The 18365-nt window shown below is 41.2% G+C and overlaps 2 protein-coding genes across 15 annotated transcripts in view; one reads left to right on the top strand and one right to left on the bottom strand.

The window, feature by feature from the left end:
• Positions 1-42: 42 nt before the first annotated feature.
• LOC131671246 (E3 ubiquitin ligase Rnf121) lies at positions 43-4142 on the top strand. Of its 4 annotated transcripts, XM_058947530.1 has the most exons (9): positions 43-251; positions 485-519; positions 599-740; positions 810-964; positions 1032-1260; positions 1560-1795; positions 1878-1994; positions 3730-3864; positions 4025-4142. In XM_058947530.1, exons 1-8 carry the CDS (start codon positions 219-221, stop codon positions 3821-3823), a joined length of 1041 nt encoding a protein of 346 aa, XP_058803513.1. In that variant the 5' UTR covers positions 43-218; the 3' UTR covers positions 3824-3864; positions 4025-4142. The 4 variants fall into 4 exon arrangements, 3 of the variants coding, with proteins under 3 accessions (XP_058803513.1, XP_058803512.1, XP_058803514.1); XR_009302523.1 differs by lacking the exons at positions 3730-3864; positions 4025-4142 and adding an exon at positions 2812-3437 and having other exon boundaries at positions 1878-2539; XM_058947529.1 differs by lacking the exon at positions 4025-4142 and having other exon boundaries at positions 3730-3933.
• Positions 4143-8657: 4515 nt separating this feature from the next.
• The window catches only part of LOC131671243 (teneurin-m), a 336250-nt gene continuing 326542 nt past the window's right edge, over positions 8658-18365 (bottom strand). For 8 of the 11 annotated variants that reach the window (XM_058947513.1, XM_058947521.1, XM_058947518.1 and 5 more), the window contains 10 exons: positions 17713-17990; positions 17019-17643; positions 16585-16920; positions 16306-16513; positions 15657-15683; positions 14381-14597; positions 13465-14300; positions 12959-13380; positions 10503-12881; positions 8658-10417 (listed from right to left, as the gene is read on the bottom strand). In XM_058947513.1, coding sequence (XP_058803496.1) covers positions 8658-10417; positions 10503-12881; positions 12959-13380; positions 13465-14300; positions 14381-14597; positions 15657-15683; positions 16306-16513; positions 16585-16920; positions 17019-17643; positions 17713-17990 — 7088 coding nt within the window. The remainder of the gene's footprint in view (positions 10418-10502; positions 12882-12958; positions 13381-13464; positions 14301-14380; positions 14598-15656; positions 15684-16305; positions 16514-16584; positions 16921-17018; positions 17644-17712; positions 17991-18365) is intronic. The other 3 variants (XM_058947514.1, XM_058947515.1, XM_058947516.1) reach the window with 3 other exon arrangements.

Raw genomic sequence — 18365 nt, 5'->3', positions numbered from 1 at the left:
CAGTAAAAGAAAAGCTCCATTGGACAGAGAATTGATGGAGCTATAAAATGCCGTAACACGTCGACGAATAAATGTGGGTCGACGCGAAAATGTGAATTCTCCGATAAGTTTACGAATACAGAAAGTCGTGTCGACTGCAGATTGCAGTCGCATCGAGATGTCATCGTGGTGAGGTGAAGATTTTTTTTCGGCTAAAAATTTGAAGAGTTGGCTACATCATGATGGAACACATTCATGTGATGCCGAACAAGGTAAATATTTCTGCCAGCTACTACAGCAACGATTTCAAACTTTTTAAAGTATTTCTTTGAAAGTTTTCGTTTGTATGCATGTAACATTAACCTTAAAAAATGAAGGACAATTTTTTAAAATATTTTTATGTCAAGTAATCATCATACACTACGTGACTGGATATACCCAATTGTCATATTTGTATAACTGATTTGTCTGATTAGTATTCACAGTTTTTTTTTACCTGTTCCAGAGTGAGGCTGACTTAACACCTGAAGAAAGATGGAGGTAATTGATCTCATAATTTCTTTTATTTATGTATAATAATTAAACTTAGCTGAAGTATTTATCCAATTAATATTTTTAGGGTTGAACGTATAAAAATGCACGAACAACATCGGGGCCACGAGTCCATGCACATGGAGATGATGCTTATTTTGATAGTCACAGTTATTATTAGTGAAATCATACTTATTACCTGGAAACAGAAACACTACAGATCTTATCAAGTACGATTTACCTATTAATGAGTTTTATGAAAAAACTTTACTTTACAAATAAATTTTTATTTTCTGCAGCTTATAACGCTACTTGGTATGTGGGTGATTCCACTAGGAATGTGCATTAGAAATCTGTGGTGGAGATTCATATTTTTATGGCTAGTTTTCTCATGTATTACTGGACTGATTGTAAGAAAGACTATACAAAGACCAATGGCTGGCACAACTCCTAGGTTAGTATTAATTGATATATTCATAATTATTTTCAAAAATACTAATGTATTATTATATAAATTACAGGCTAGTATATAAGTGGTTCTACTTTATCTACAAACTTAGTTACTGTTTGGGTATAATAGGATATTTCATCATGTTAGCTACGTTTTTTGGCTTGAATCTTGTGTTTGATGCTAAACCTCAAATTTGGATGGACTGTGGGCTATTGTTCTTATTTTATGGTTTGTACTTTGGAGTCTTGGGCAGGGATATTGCAGAAATATGTGCAGATAAAATGGCAGCACATATTGGGGTAAGAAGAATAATTTAAAAAAAGCCAACTTCAAATTCAGTTTTAGCAATTATTCACAAAATTATAATTCAATTAAGCTAATTGAACTAGATCATTTCAGATACATAACCTTTCAAATCAACCCACCACTATTGAAATCATTTGAACTGTTTCAGAAATATATGCAAATAGACATTAAAATAATCAGATTGAATAAAGTATCTTCAACCTTTTTGAAGTTGGCAAAAAAAGAATTTGATTATTTATGAAATTATTTATTAAATTTATAGTTCAATACATTTTAAATTTCAATTCTCCAGTATTATAACCCTGGAAGCATGCCAACTAGATCATTGGATCCTAACGTTTGTGCTGTGTGTGGAAATCAATTATTAGTTTCAGAACATGAAGAGGGTGTTCTTGAAAACACATACAAACTTAGTTGCAATCATGTTTTCCATGAATTCTGTATTAGAGGCTGGTGCATTGTTGGCAAAAAGCAAATTTGCCCTTACTGCAAAGAAAAAGTGGATTTAAAAAAAATGTTCCGCAACCCGTATGATAATTATACAATCTTATAAATGCTTTTTTCTATTAAACTTATTGCTATACATGTAATGATCCAAATATCATTTTAGATGGGAAAAACCACATGTCCTCTATGGACAACTTCTTGATTGGCTGAGGTGGCTTGTTGCTTGGCAACCTGTTATTTTGTTCCTAGTTCAGGGGATCAATTGGAGCCTGGGACTTGAGTAAGTAAAAGCAGCACTGACTTACATTAAGCCATGAAAAGAGCTTTTACAATGAAAATCATCATTCAAAATAATATAAATATACAATCACTAAATGTAGAAAAAACTAAAGTTTTAAGAGCACTAGAAGCCATTTTACTTCAATATCTTGTCAGTTAGTGAATACAATTTTCTATTCTTGTCATTAATATAAGTTTATATATAAAATTTAGAAGTTTCCTTAAAATATTATGTGACAACATTTTTCCTATGTGATATTGTAATCATTTCAGCGAAGCTTGTTTTTATTGAATCATGTGTTTGAGTTTTGTTATTAGGATCAAGTAGATTTTTTTATAACATTCCCATAGATGAAAATTAGACATGTTTATACTGAGAATACTATGGTTGATGATATGATAAGACATTATGTAAAATTGTGTTTGTCTTGGAGTGCCATTACGGTGAAAATTGCTTTGTCAAATGTTATAATTAAAAACTGATAATGTTGGTAATACAATTTTCGTACCAGTTTATATTCACACCTCATAAGATGCCAATAGTCGGTAAGATAGAATTCTTAGTAAATCATACCAGTCTTTTTCAGATTTTGAAACTTGTATACTTGTTTACAATATTATTAGAATACTAATGTGCACTCAATGACAATCTCATTTACCGGTTCATTAGTTTAAAAGCTATTTTAATCGTTTTTGTATCTATTATAACTAATTTTCATCACATTTAATCATCGGTTTATTAATAATTAAGTTATGAATGACAAATATAAAAGATTATAATGGGAATATAAAAGATGACTCATTGCTTAATTTTACAGTTGACCAAAGTGATGATGAAATTATTAAAAATACCTTCAATCAAATGTGCATCAAAAACTCGGGACAATCTTTGAATTGTTGCAAGTTTTATATGTAGGAAAATTTTCGTTTACAATTTGGCTATAACTTCATTAAAGAGTTTAAAACTCAAATTTACGGAATTCAAATGAAATAACAATGTCATAGACGTTTTGACGAAACGAACTTGTGGAAGAAATATACAACTTTTCTCATGAAAATCCCTTTTTTTATCAAAACGTGAAATTTGTAAACAGATGCATACGTTTCATGATTATCGTCAAATACTTTTTCACTTTTTATTGTTTAAGTTAAGATAAACTTTTTCACGTATGCAAGTGTAATTTATATATGCGTGCATGTGTACAAACAAATATATAAAAAGAGAAAAAAGAAAAAACATCGTAATTGTAAAATATGTCTTTTGATAATTCGGAATCGCTAATTATACAATTAAATGTTTTTTTTGTAAATAGTACTGAATGACAGCACATTGTTAGTACACTCCGACCGTCTTATTGGACACTGATCTGTTAATATCTCGAACCACGAAACTATTTGTGAAAATGAAAGATTGTAAAATAAATAAAAGTTTCGTTTATGTAAAAACCATTGAAACTCTATGCGTCTTGGATATTTCTGAATCCTTCACGATTACATTAATTCCATTTTACTTACTACTAGATTGTAAAAATACCTATGAAGTTTGAAAATAGAATTTTTTCATTTACTTATTTTCTATATTAACTACTATCAGGACTAATAATTGAGTAAAAGTTCTTTAGTAATGCAGGCTAATAAGTATTATTTGTAATCCTTTTTTAAATAAATAAAAACAAAGTTTTCTAGAAAATTTTACTGATACTAAAATATGTAAAATTTTTTTAATACTGTTACAGAATTGAGATGTCATCTGCGAAAAACAATCTACATACTAGCACTGTAAAGGCTGTGATAACAAAAATTATTGACGACGATTTGGTACAAAGATAAAATATTTACAAACGGGGAATTTCTACCGAGATCTGAAAAAAGTTTAGTATTTGTAAATAACTCTTAATCAACATAAAAAGTATTAAAAATTATAATTGAGACAGATGGAACGTACTAAAGTTGGCGTTATTTTTATCAACTAGCATTTAATTAATTAGTACAAAGATCATAGTTTCTCAATTTATTCTTTATTTGTCATAGAAAAAACAACTTTCATCACAGGTGCACAATCACCTCCACACCCTTAAACTTCATGGTTGACAGAAAGTTTTGAAATTTATCCGTGAATAATCCTACGAAGAACTGGAACATTTTCTTTTCTTCTTCCTTTCTCTATCATCGAACAATTGGAACAATTCATGTATTGATCTACGTTTGTTTTTCTTTTGAAAATAATAGTCTCTTAAATTTGGAAAGGGCTCCATAAACATGCAGCGGGGGGATGCATGGATGTTTAATAAGACAGTTCACGATATGACGGGATAAACCTTTTTTTCGCTTACGGGCATTTACATAGAAATTTTTAGTTTTATAATAAAGTATTTTCTTTACATTACCATGTATTAACATTTCAATAAATCTAGTATGTTACATTCTTCATAGCTCTAATATATTACAACGTGTATAAAGTGAATCTCGTGAATTTTAATGTATCGTTAATAAAACGATCGTCAAGTTCAATGAATCTGTGATTAATATTGATGAAGCGTCACAGTTGTTAGAATAGTTTTCTATGTATAGAATGTACAATATATTTTTTTATCAAACGTTAATCAGCGAAAAGTAGGCTGAGCAAGGATAGGTATAAGGGTAGACATACACAAACACAGGGAATTTTTATAGATATATTTATTGATTACTTAGCGTGTAAGAGTATAGAATATATGTATACCTTACTTGTTAAATATTACATGGTAATATATATGTATATATATTCATATATTCATATTTATACCGACGTATAGTCATTAAAATAAACCTGCCGTGTGTTTACACGTGTTTCTTGTGTGTTTCTTTACTGTGTATTTCGTCGCGTGGAACACTGTGGAATCTTATTTTTCCTCACTATTTACAAATCCCTAACAATACCACTATAATTAATATTTACAAATCCCACAGTTGATTTTTTACTTCATGACGATATCATTGTGATTTCTAGTAAATCAATAATCACTCGAGCTAGTCGAGAAAAGAAAACGCTACGAAGGGAGAATCGAGTTTTTGAGTTTTTGTTATAAATTAAATATTTTTTTTGTTTACTTTTACGAATCTACATATCAAGTATAAAAAACTTCGCAGCAGATTGATCGATCATTCATCCCACGAATGAGTGACTTACAAAAAGCAGAGATAGTTTTGTTTATTATCACCTTGCACACTCGTTCGTGTGTAAAGTACATTTATCCGATTGGCCGGCAACGTCATCGCACTCTTCAACAAAATAAAATTAATATTCAATTATACATTCAATTATTTACAAGAGTCGACGCCCTCGATCATCTCGATGCCGTTCAAATGATTCCACTACGAGTTTCTCTGCTGAACACAACTTACATTATATATATAAATTTTTCCATATTCTTTTGCTTTCTTTCATACAAATGATCTCTCGATACACAAGCACACAGTTTTCGATTTCGTACTCGCTATTTATTATTTATTTTGCTCGTAGTTTCTGAATACTAATAATATGATAGTTACAAAGTATTGCTTTTTGTAGTCGCGTTACACAGCTACAACTTATCAATCCTTCCTTGACACAACGAAAAGGAAAAATTGAAATGTTGCTTCGAACTGCGCGAAATCAAGGAAAATTCGAATCAGTACGCTTCAAACATCACTTATTTAAGATGCCAAAAGAACAAGGCTGCTTAAAAAACTCATACCGAAATAAAGCTTTGAAACCTCAGTAAAGTAATCAAATAAATAAAAATCAATGCAACATTCGATTTTGATTTGTATAGAAAAATAAAGAAAAATTTTTATTTGTACTAGAAACGATGTTTAAGCTGTTGATATATACCAATAAGTCCATTAGACTAAACAATGTATTTAGCAAGAAGCATATTTTAAATATACGTCTTTTTTCTTCGAGTATAAGACTAATTTCACCTGCATTTTTTAATGCTTAATTTACGATTTCTTTTTCTCTCTCCCTTATTTGTACGCGAGGTTTATAATAGACGCTCACGTTTCCGGCTAATGAATTGCACGGATTTTTATACTTTTTTATTAATTTAGGGCAGTAAATTTCTACAGTATTCGAGGACATTTTATCACGATAGAAGTGCACTATAGAGAAAAGTAGAATATAATTGATTGAATGTTCGTTTGCCCAACAAATAAAGAGTGCAAATTTTAGGGGTAATACAAAATAGAACAAAAAAATTTCTTTTTGGCAAACGATTAGTCGTTAAAATTTTAAAAATAATTGATCAATTTAAATGTGTATACGTAACTAAACGACTATGTACAGAAAATAATGTACAAAAAATCTTATTCGATCCATCGAAAAAAAATGGAATGTGTAGTAACAAAAAATGTCAAAGAGCAGCGAAAATTACGAGGATAAAATTTCGCTTACGAGAATTACACAACAGCTATACACGCGTATTTAAAGATATGTACAGCAGTTATAATGCTTCATGTTTGTGTTTTTTATTTTGTAATAAAGATTTTGCGCGCTACCAAAAACTCGTTATTCTCTCCAAACCGATCTCTCTCATCTTCCGTTTACAATGTAAATATTTTGTTTAAAACGTACGTTGCAGTTATGATTATGTATCATTAGCTCATTGTACACCTACGAGGAACACAACGTGGTGGAGCGACGTGGCTCGCACGTTGGCTCGATTATTTTAATTGATTACTTATTCTTTCACTTTCTATGGGTTTTTTTTGGTTACGCCGTGTTTGCACACCTGCGCCAATTCTAAAATTCTATACTCACTATAAACATCGACTTTTCCATTTCTTACTTGATTTTATTTATTTATTTTTTCTTAAACTCGCCTCTTTCGATGCGCGATATAAGATTACATGTTTTTTTTTGGGGCTTTGGAAAATTCTAGTGAGGATTAGGGACTCGTTAATATCGAATGCAATGTGGCTCCGTTTGTTAAAAATACTTAAATAGCAGTAGAGGAGTTCTGAATTTGTGGGCTATGTTTAAAAAGTACACGAATTTTCTACAAAAATGCTTGAAAATATTGGAGCGATGTTGAATAAATATTGAATATTAAATTATTCACATCGAATTCAATTGTTCAAGAGTGTATAGGAGCATCACCGTTTCGCGTGAAACGAGTCCGCGCACACAGACGCACGAGGACGTTTATCAACGATTCAAAAAATAATTCTCGTAGTTTTCGGGTTCTTTCGTTTCGTATTAGTACAAAGATAGGCAGGGGTATTTTACACGACCATAGGTTTATAATAATAATACGCTTTATATCATTATTATTACTATTATATAATTACGCGTTTTTTTCACTTAATTAGTAAGTTTATTAATTTCCCTTTGGACATTGTTTCTCTCTCAATTAAATATCTGCTTCCTAACATTCAGTTCATTCTCGATTTTATCGACTCTAATAGCTTTTCGTTTCCCCATTATTTATTTATTTATCTTTTTTAAGTAGCCGTCAAATTGTTTTGAATGACTTTCTTGACGTTTCATTATCGTTTATTACATTGAGTTTATTATTTACAAACTACTCTTTCTCATTTCCATGTTTATCGAATTTTCCTTGCGTTTTCACAGTGTTATTGAATACCTACGCGGTAAATGCATATCTGTTCTATTAATAGACAAGAGCGGTCGCATCGATGTCTCCCTCATTTTTCTTCAGTAACAAAAGATTCGAGTAGAGGAGATAAGAAGAGATGCGATGAAAAAGGAGAAGAGAAATCGATGCAACTTCGAGTATCCATGTGTACTGTGTATTGCGTGTCTGTATGAGAGTGTGTCGGTGTTTTACATATAAAAAAAGCGTCGATCGACAGTTTCACTCGAATGTTTATAAATTATTTTTCATACAGTAAATATCTACATGTATAATATTAATTGATTAGTCGTATTTACAGTCGTCTTATAACACGTTTTGTTTTTCCTAAATTAAATAAGTTTATAACTTACGTCAATCCCCACGTGAATCCGCATCGCTTGTAATCGATCGCGCGCCACTTTCTATTAAAAATATCTGTTTTTGACTCTGTGCATTTCGCACCGCTCTTTTTCATTTTATTTTTGTTCAGAGAAAAATCTGACGTTTTCCTCGTCCAATTGGACAAATCACTCTCTCGATATTTCTTTCGTCGGTAACGCGATTTATTTGTGTGTCTAAGACCCTGTTATTATTTCGTAAACGAGCAAAAGATATTAGGCCACTGTACGCCTCTCGCTTGTCCAGCATCGAGTCCCAAAATCAGTAGTTCAAAGTGATTCGCTTGTGAATCTCTTACTCTGGGTCTCTATGCTGACGACGATAACAAATGAAAAAGTAACGACAAAAGCATAAAATCAAGAAACAGTTCGAAAGTGGCAATCGGCATACGCTTTAAAACACTAACTTTGTCAACAGCCACACACTTTAATCCACCCATCGACTAGCTTGGACACCTCGCGCGAATCGCGACCAACGAACGATCTCTTTCGGTCGTAATCTCTGTCTTCCTGGACGAAGCAGAAATTTAAATGGCACCGTAACTGGAAAGAGAACGTTACACATTGCGCAAGCGCTCTACGCGAGGATGAAATCGTTCAGCCCTTCGAACCTCTACAAGACTAACCGCTTTCATTTTAGCCTTAAAACTCCTCGTAATCCTCCTCTTGTCACGAGTCGTGCCTGAAGGCCCTTCCCCGTCTGTTGCTGCCGCTCTTGCGGCGTTTGCGCTTCGTGTCCCTATTGAACATCACGTTACCGGGATCGTCGGCCAGCTGAGGATAGCGGTGCACGCTGTGAATGTCCACACCCTCGTAGCCCTCGACGATGCCGCGACTAATCAGCTCGTCCTTCTCTTCTTTGGTCCAGTCGCCCCTGCCCTGGAAGCCGGTCGCTACCAGCTGTTTCTCGATCTCCCAAGCCCGCTCGACCGCCCGCTTGTGGGCGTGCTTGAGGATCCGGTGCCTCTCCTGGTCGGGATCCGCGCCGTACCTAATCACCACAGCCGCATCGGCACTGTGCAGTCTGAGCTCTTTACAAGTACTGCTGCCGTGTTCGGTGGTCTCGTGGGTGGACACGTTGAACATGCTCCCGAGCCGCTTCAGCTCCTCCATGTCGTCGCGGATCTTGAGCACGTTGTCTTTCACGAAATAGAACACGTCCTGGTCGTGCACGCTGAAATGCAGCGGTAGGAAGTACGAGTTGTTTATCACAGACGTTATCACGTCCTGCACCACGCTGTTCACGCCGTCTACCACGCTCACGAGCGCCCGACCACCGATTCTGCTGACTAGGATGCCTTCGCCGAATACTGCCCTTCTGTGCGCTACCCTCGGCAGCAAGTTCCTCGTTTTTGGCTCGAGCTTGAGGAGAGGTTTAGGCATAAAGCCGAGGTCGGAAAACTTTTCGTGCACCCGGTTGACGATGCATTGCAGGCCACTCATCACACCAAAGTCAGGCGTAAGCTGAGGCGAGGTGATAGTTGCGGATGGTTGGTAGACCATGTCTTTGGTGTACTCAGAGCCAAGCATCGCGCTGATGTCGTAGCCGTAAAGTTTCAGCCATGAGGGCAGATCGGTCATGTACTCGACATTTTGCTTGAGATTGATGGGGTCATTATTGCGGAACCTGTAGATGAAGATGTCCGTAGGCGTGGTCAACTCGTTGGCCATCTCCTCCCAAGCTGGTGTCATCCATTGACCAACGGTCGGATCGTACAGCCTCTTGTTCAAGTAGATGAGTTTGGTGTTGGGATCGAACAATCCACCGTGGAAATCGATGGGTAAGTAAAAGTCAGGATTGGTGTCTTTGATGATTTTGCCGAAAGGCGTTCTTCTCATTTCCTTGTACAGGTTTCCGTTTGTATCGAACAGCGCTAATGGAGAGCCATTCTGGTCGGTGGCAACGTAGAACCTCTGCTCGGATGTTTCCACGGCCATGAGGAAGTCTCTCGAGTCGTACAGGAACCTGAAGGTTTTCTGAGTCTTGGGGAAGTGTAGATGCGTAATGAGATCTGGTGTTTTTGGGTTGGCGTAAAAGAACTGAGTGACGTTGTCACGATCATCATTCCACGCGATGAGTCTACCCCTGTCGTCGTAATAGTACCAGATCTGGAATTGTTTGTGCTCAGCGGCGTGGATGAGTTGACCGCGAGAGTTGTAACGGTACTTGTGCTCGCCTCGGATAACAACAAAACCACGTTGGTCGTACGAGTTGAATTCAACGTCACCGTACTGCACCACTCTGTCACCACTATCATAGCCCAGACTAATTTTTTCGCTGCGTTCGGTTACACCAATAACGTTTCCGTTCTCATCGTAAGCGTACTGCCAAGAGATGTCAGTGTCGGCTACCTCGAGCACATGGCCGTCGGCGTTGTACGTGATTTTGTCCATACGTGTCCAATCTTTCTTTTCAATTGAATCTTTGCCTGTCGAACATACAAATATTTGTATTAAACAACTCTCCAGAATAGTCGAAAAAAACTGATAAAAGAAAATAAAACGAATGCTTACCAATCATGAGCTTGCGCATCTTAATTCTATTTCTGTTATCATATTCCAACTCCATTCTGAAGACATCGAGTGACCTGATATTCATAACGATAGTCTTGACTCTGCCGTGCTCATCGTAATCGGTAACAGTGAAGTATTGCTTGCTGGAGTCTTGCATAACAGACCGATTGAACAAATTTCTGTAGATCCTCAAATCGTTGACAGCCTCTAGAACTCCAAGATTCTGATCATATTTAAGGCGGAGTGGTTGTAGTTGTTTGCTATTGATGTCAGAGTCAATGCCGGAAATGCGCGCATTGCCATCGTACTGGTAGCGGAAATGAGCGTCATCCAGTCCTTGCTTGCTGCCGTATTTAATCTTTTCATCCTTGACGATACCTGCGTGATACTTATACTCGACACGCATTTCAAAGTTGGGCTCGTTGATGTCAATGCTGCGTACGAGGGACGTCGTCTCCTGGTAAGTGTAATGCGTCCATAATTGACCAGCGAGTACAGTCTCCAACTTGCCTGTGTGATCGTAAACGTAGGCAACCTTGCCACTCTGGTGAGGATAGACCTTAGCCAGAATTTGACCGTCGTCGTTATAGAGGATCTCGTATGGGTGACGGTTCATCGGAGAGTAGTACTGGTACTTATAGAAACCAAGCGAAGTTTGCAAAGAGAACGCGTGAATGTGACCTCTAGGTGTAGTCAAAGACTGCAATGCACCAGCCTCGTCGTACTGCAGCAGATAGTCACTACCACGAGGAGTCGTGACCTTTAGAGGCAAGCTGCTAAACATGTCTTTAAAGGCGTAGACCATTGAGGTGCCATCGCTGTATTTGATCTCGTAAAGGCGACCAGCTTGATCGAAATTGTAGGTCTCGCTGATATCACCCCACGTCCAGCTGACCAATCTGCTAAACCTGTCGTATTCAAGATCCACACCAACGAAGATACCATCGCGAGGTCCCCACTTGATGGGTCTGGCGGTCTTGTCGTAGGTCACGTTCAGTAGTTCGACGTGATCGTCCTTGAATACAGCCACAGTGTTGGATTCGTGGTCGTATTCGAGCGAGAGCAGCACGTTGCCATTGACTCGAAGCTTCCTGCCGACTTGAGCAATAGCTTTCGTGGCTGCGGCACCTCTGTTCTTGTTAGTTTGCACCTTTTTCAAAAAGTAGCGCCACTCGAAGCGGTTAGCCAGGTCACCAGCGATCTCGGTGCGTTGCTTGGCTGGAACTGGGTAGCTTTCGCCAAGAAGAGGTTCGATTTCAGCCAAGATGGAGTAAGGCATCGTGTCTGTGCTAACGGTGTGCGACCAAGGAGTTTGCCTTCCTACACTGCCATCGGGCAGAACGGTAGTTCTCGATTCAGCCTCTCCAACCTCCGTGGTAACTGACGATCCCTTGATGAGCATCGATACGGGCTTCCTGCTATTCTGGCCAACTTTCACGGTTGCTCCCTTCAAGCTGAGGTCAAAGGTGAGGCTAATGACCTTACCAGTAGGAGTAACAGCGCTGGTAAGTCTGCCGAACTCGTCGTAGTTGTAAACGAAACTTCTGCCTGTAGAGTCGAGCTTGGTCTTGAGCAGACCAGTTGGCTCGTGATACTCGAAGGTGACGTTGTAATTGTCAGGCGTGCTGAGCTCGTGGAGCAGCTTCATACGCGACATGCGAAGCCTGCATTTCTGGCCTTTGGTATTCTCAATTGAGTTCACTTGCGCGCTGTAGTCTCTCAACAAGAATACCTTGTTGCCCGCGGCATCGGTGACAGTGCTCAATTTGCCGTTACTGGTGTTGACGTTGTAGGTGAACGAGTAGATAGTCTCGCCAGTAAGGATGTTCTTTGTGGCGACGTGCTGACCGAACCGGTTGAACACGTAGATCTCTTGAGTATCGGGTGAATAGATTTCGTACTCGCGAGTTCCGCTGGCGTCGGGGATGCTAGCCATCACCGACCGAATCCTGTAGTTGGCCTGGTCACCAATGTGCACGATACTGTCGGGACTAACAGCCACTGCCGAAATAGTGTTGAATTTGGACGTTGAGGCAAGATAGTGATCGGCTTCGAAACAGTCGCAGCCCCTCTCGAGGCAGTTGCACTTGGATTCAGCGCCAGCGTATGCGGAGATCTTGCCATCGGTGCCGATGACGCGCACGCGGTTAATCCTCTGAGAGTCGCTCTCAGCGATGTAGAGATCACCCGACGGTCCAAAAGCAATACTTTGTGGCATGACGAGAGTCGCGTGCGTGGCAAGCTCTGTATCGAAGGTGGTCGAGGGTGAAGCACAGTGCAGCGGACGACCAGCGATTACTTTCACTCTACCGTCGGGAGCCAGTTGCAGCACCATGTGATCGTCGATTATGTGCAGAGAGTTGTCCAGTGGATTGATGGCTGTAAAACCAAATATCGTTAGTTATATTGCAACCCAATTCCTCACCGAAAAGACTAGAATTCATCAATGTACTTACCCAATTCAGTTGGCCAACGCAGATGCACTTCCTCGACGTTCAGGGTACCCTCGCACGGGATTGGTTTCCAGTGGCTCTTGTGCATATGATTGCCAATGATGGTCGTAATGATACCATCCCTGTCCACCATGCGGATGTTAGTTCCGTCGGCAAAATACAGTACGTTATCGGCCGAGATCGCAACACCCTTGGGATATGCGAGTTTGGCATCACGAGCAAGAGCACCATCGCCACAATGAGCTTCATCACCAGGCAAGCAACGCTCACCAGAACCAACTACCGTTTCCCAATTGTGTTCGGGATCCGAGTAGTCAGTAGTGTTGCGCACACGGATGATCTGGTGAGACTCGGGGTCGCTAATGTAGAGCGAGCCATCCAGAGGGCTCAGAGCTATGTGGTATCGGTAGGAGACTCGAGTGGCACTGTAAGAAAATTAATAAATAATTTAAATAATGAAATAAACGCACTATCGGAGAAATCGCGAAGTTATGCCAAAGAATACTCACTTTAGTCGCACGATAGTTCTGACGGTACCGTCTACCAGAATCTTCCTGACAAGATTGAAGTCGCCAACGAAGATCGAGCCGTCGGGTGCAGTAGCTAGAGCGACAGGAGCGAGCAGCCTTTGCTTCGATGCCTGGCCATCGCAGTCGAAGCAGTCGAGTGGTCTCTGATGCCCATCGCCCATAGTAGTGAGGATGACGCGAGGCTTGTGCTTGAGATAAATGTTAGAGCCGTCACCCTTTTGCAAAATGCCTTCGTGGAAATTGTAGCGATGGTGGATGTCCAGATTCCACCCGCCTACTTCGGAGATGGACATATCATGGCCACTGAGCTTCGTGGTCTGTACGTCCCAAATGATGTCTTTGCAGTCGCTATACTCGTAGCCGACTTTCACCATTGCCGTAGTCACTCCGTACACGCGTTGCCTGTATACGTTGAGTCGGTTCCAGGCGTAGGTGAACTTGATGATTGGGTCAGCTTCGAAGGTCTTTTCGAAGAGTATGCCCTCGATGGTGATCCTCAGATGAATGAGTTGTAGCGTTGAGGGAATATTCTCGGGTGTGAGTTGAAGCTGGATAGTCGACAAGTAGCCAGCTGCTCGAGAACTGTGATACACGAGGTTCAAACCAGTGCCAGGGATCTGGAGGCTCTCTTGAACAACCTGCGACTCGGCTAGGATGGCGCTCTTGTCGGGACAAGCACCTTGGAATCCGTGTTTCCAAGTAGCCAACACTACGGGCTTCATCAAGTCATAGTCGTGAGCGCCACAAGCGTGAATTACGTGCGCTGGTGGCTTTTCGTCGGCCGTACTCATCACAATTTTGTTTATTATCACAACCTACGTGAACAATTTCATTTCGTTAGTTAATACTCTCGAGAAGATTTTCTTTCGCACAATTGATCAAACGGATTAAGTACCTCGTTCCAGGGCACGAAAACAATGTGACTCTGGGGTTTGAATGGCGACCTGCCAAACTGAAGGGTGACGGCGCCGCCGCCATTCACCAGCAAATCGAACCAGCCGTCGTCGCGAGTCAGAGTGAATCCCTCTTGCAGTGTACTCGTACTTACGCGCACACCCATCAGGCCCATGCCCAATGAAGTGACCACACGTCCACGAACTACCGCCGATCGACTACAGGGGAGTGGAGAGATGTGATGTTAATTACACGAATTGTATGGATCGAGGTTGTTTTATTGGTACCACAGGTGTAGACTTTCGTTCATTCAAAAATTAAACTACTCGGTATGGTATTAATGTACTTATGGTTTTTTGTTAAGATAAAGGAAAATCACAATTATGTTGACTACGGTACATAAACGGATTATCAAGTAATCCTTCTGTTTGAATAATATTCACCGAGAGAAGAATTCAGATTTCATATCGAGACTTCTCTTGATGAGCTGAAAAAATTTTTAACGACAATTGCACATGCTTTCAATTTTTCATAGTCTTTACTTTGCACTCATCGAAATTGATATACGTTGTCGAAAGTTTCTTTTTTTAATTTTTTTAATTTTAATCATTCAATAAACAAAAGTCTTGTTCGTCAATCGATGTAACAACACAAATATTTTTTTTCTTTAAGGCTGAACAGAAAAATTCACGAACCACAACGTAGGAGATTTAAGGAAAACTTAACCATGCAACGTAAACAATTTTACGATATTTGCGGAGGAGACAATAAAAGTTTGTGAAGAAAAACATTAATATTTTTATAATGACTAGTCAACTAATACTGACAACACATTTTTCAAAGGAATTAAACCTTTAAACATACACAACACACATACATAAACATGAATGAGTATCGAATGCAGGAATTCGACAACACGAATGCAGAATACAAAATGTAAACACATATAGGTGTGTACACAGTAATAAAACGATAACTACTAACAGAAAAAAAATCATAATTCATAAGCTACAAACTTGAGAGGGAGAAAAATAAAAAGAGGGGCGGGCAATGAAAATAAAAATTAGACTGAAGCTGTTCAGACAATACAAACGAAACGAAAGAAATAAGAAAATTAAAAAAAACACAGAAAAAGGTTGGGGTTTCTCGAAGAGAGTAAAAATGAAAAATGTCTGGTTGCTCAAACAAAACCAAAAAAATCAAAGGATAACAGGCTGTGCTCTTAGTATCATTCTCTTGGATTTTTCTTTCCTTTGGTTTTTTCATACTGTTCTTACCTCGTGTTGAAGTGATTCCAGAACACACTGATTGAGCCGCACGGATAAAACAGAGCCCAGTTAGAATGACGTGTTTTTTAGGATAGTTCAGATGAGAGTTAGAGATGAATAGATGGAAACAAATGAGAAAAAATGTGTTCTTTTTAGTAACTGGACAATTAACATTATAAAGAATTATGTTGTTTTGTTTTTGCACGCGTTTTTGTTTGATAAGATATAAATATATTTATGGATAAGGATAGACTTAGAATGATGGAAGTGGTTTTTGAGGTCAATGAGATAATCAACAATGAATAAACATGACATGACAGTCTATGATGTAGAACTGAACAATGATTCATATGTATATGGATAAAACAGAAAGATGAACGATGAATAATATTGAATGAGGGAGGTTAGTGCAGGGCACACATTCGCGCACACGTACGTATACAAAACATGTTAAAAACTTTTGGGATGTGATTTCACACGGGTCACAACAACGCAGATAATAGTATTCTTTATTTTCATTTCACTTAACATTCAATTTCGACTTGACCAATTTCTTAATGTACCCTATTCTATATATTTTCATCGAAGAACCTTATTATGCTATGATTAGTAGTAAGTGCAGAGAAAAACAGCTCAAGGCAGAGATGTCAGAACGTACCTCTCGTTAAAAGTCTCCTGACGAGCGTAGTTCTGCAGACTACCGTCGTCAATCAAAAATTTCATCCTCTCGAAGAACGAAGCAGTGATCGCCGGAGGCTGCTTCCGTAGTAAAATGTCGATGGGCTTGGGCGCCGACACGCACAACTGACTGCTGCGACATGTCGGGTTCAAGCAGCACTCGGGGTCGGCACAATCGACCAAGCCGTCTAGAAATGAGTCGGGCGTTGGTCAAGACTGCGAGGTTGCGCCTGCCCGATCGTCGGATCGACGGCCGTACCTTTGTCGTTGTCCCTGCCGTCGCTGCAGTCCTGCTCGAGATGGACGCTGCAGTCCTTGCCGTTCCATCCGTCGTAGCACTTGCATTCCCACTGGGCGTCCTGGTTGACCTTGCACTGACCGTGATTGGAGCAGGAGTTAGGACAGCCCTCCATGGTACAGTGGCGGCCGTTCCAGCCGGTGACGCAGAGGCAGGTGCCGTTCTTGCACTGTCCGTGCTCGTTGCAGCGCGGGTCGCACTGCTTGAGGTTGCACAGCTCGCCGGACCAGCCGGGCATGCAGTCGCACGCGTTGTCCACGCAGTGGCCGTGCGGACCACAGTCGAGGTCGCACAGCTCTGCAACCAACCGGTGAGCGGCTCTCGGTGAGCGGGCCGAGCAGGCGAGCGCCGCCGAGCGCCGCCGAGCGCCGCCGAGCGCCGCCGAGCGCACTTACCTTTGGAGCAGTCGTCGCCGGACCACATGGGCTCGCACATGCAGGTCTGCGTCTCGAGGTCGAAGGTGCCGTGGCCGCTGCACCCGGGCAAGCACTGCAGGGCCTCCTTGTCGGTTTGACTGCAGTCGGCGCCCTTCCAGCCCTTCTTGCAGATGCAGGTGCCCTCGGCGCAGAAGCCGTGGCCCGAGCAGCTGGGGTGCGGACAGTCGACCTCCTCGCAGAACTTGCCCTTGTAGCCGCGCACGCAGGCGCACTTGCCGTTGGTGCAGTGCCCGTGCCCGTTGCAGTCGGGCACCTCGCACTCGTCGTGGCGCAGCGAGCACTCCTTGCCCTTCCAGCCGGGATTGCACTGGCACTCGCCGTTGATGTACTCGCCGTGCTCGCTGCACAGCACGGGGCACACGCTCTTGCTGCAGTCCTCGCCGCCGAAGCCGGGGATGCACTGGCAGTGGCCGAGCAGGCACTCGCCCTTGCCGCTGCAGCCGTTCGGACAGTTGTGCGTCATGTCCTCGGCGATGACCGCGATGAAGCTGACCTCTTGCGGGTCGCCGTCGTCGTTGTAGAGCGAGAGGAACCAGTGGCCGGGCTCCATGTAGTGCGTCACCTCCTTCTTGATCGACGGCTGCTGCAAGCAAAGTGTCCTCTGGCGTTAGTTGCGCGTTCGGGCGCGGCGCGACCGCTCGGCGACACTCACGTGCGAGGCCCTCGTGTTCCTGGCCTTGAATCCACTGAGCACCTCCAGCAGGTCGTACTGCGTGTGCGTGGGCAGAGCGTTTCTCCGGGCGTAGACGCCGATGCTCGCGCCGCGCGGTATGTTGTAGTCGAACCGCACGTAGGCCGGCTCCGACTGGTAGAACTGCATGTTCCAGTAGCTGTAGGCGGGTATCTCCTTGTTGAGCCGCTGACCCAGCGCAACCTGCGCGAACGTCGTGCCGTCGGGCGGGAACGAGCGCGCCGGGAACGTCCTGCCGCCTGTGGAGCCGCGTGGAAGCAACGTTATCTTTGAGCGGAATGCGCCCCTCGATGAACAAGCACAAGCTACAGCCCACCGTCGAAGCGGCGAGAGCAGTCGGGAAACTGGAAACCCCGAGTTTCCCGAACGCCTCGCGATGATGATCGATGATGATCGGACGAGCACAAGTAACGAACGCAACAGATGAATGAATGAATGAATGAATGAATAAACAACAACAACAACAACAACAACAAGAACCTTTGTGCGAAACATGCAAATGCGGGCACGTCCATGCCGTTCGTTAGTCGTCTGGGAGAAAAGAAGAGAGCGCGGCTGGTTAGGCTGGTTAGGGTATAAGTATATTAGTAAGCGGATAAAAGATAGACAAAGGA

Source organism: Phymastichus coffea, unplaced genomic scaffold (genome assembly GCF_024137745.1).
Source record: "Phymastichus coffea isolate CEN01 unplaced genomic scaffold, Cenicafe_Pcof_1.1 PCOF00122, whole genome shotgun sequence".
Taxonomy (NCBI): Eukaryota; Metazoa; Arthropoda; class Insecta; order Hymenoptera; family Eulophidae; genus Phymastichus; species Phymastichus coffea.
This window is presented reverse-complemented; position numbering and strand designations above follow the sequence as displayed.

Excerpts from the sequence above, each read along its gene's own strand:
- LOC131671246 (XM_058947530.1), top strand. The coding sequence starts at position 219 with ATGATGGAACACATTCATGTGATGCCGAACAAG. Across the intron at positions 520-598 it reads ACACCTGAAGAAAGATGGAG|GGTTGAACGTATAAAAATGC; the intron begins GTAATTGATCTC and ends TAATATTTTTAG. Across the intron at positions 1,796-1,877 it reads AAAAAAATGTTCCGCAACCC|ATGGGAAAAACCACATGTCC; the intron begins GTATGATAATTA and ends ATATCATTTTAG.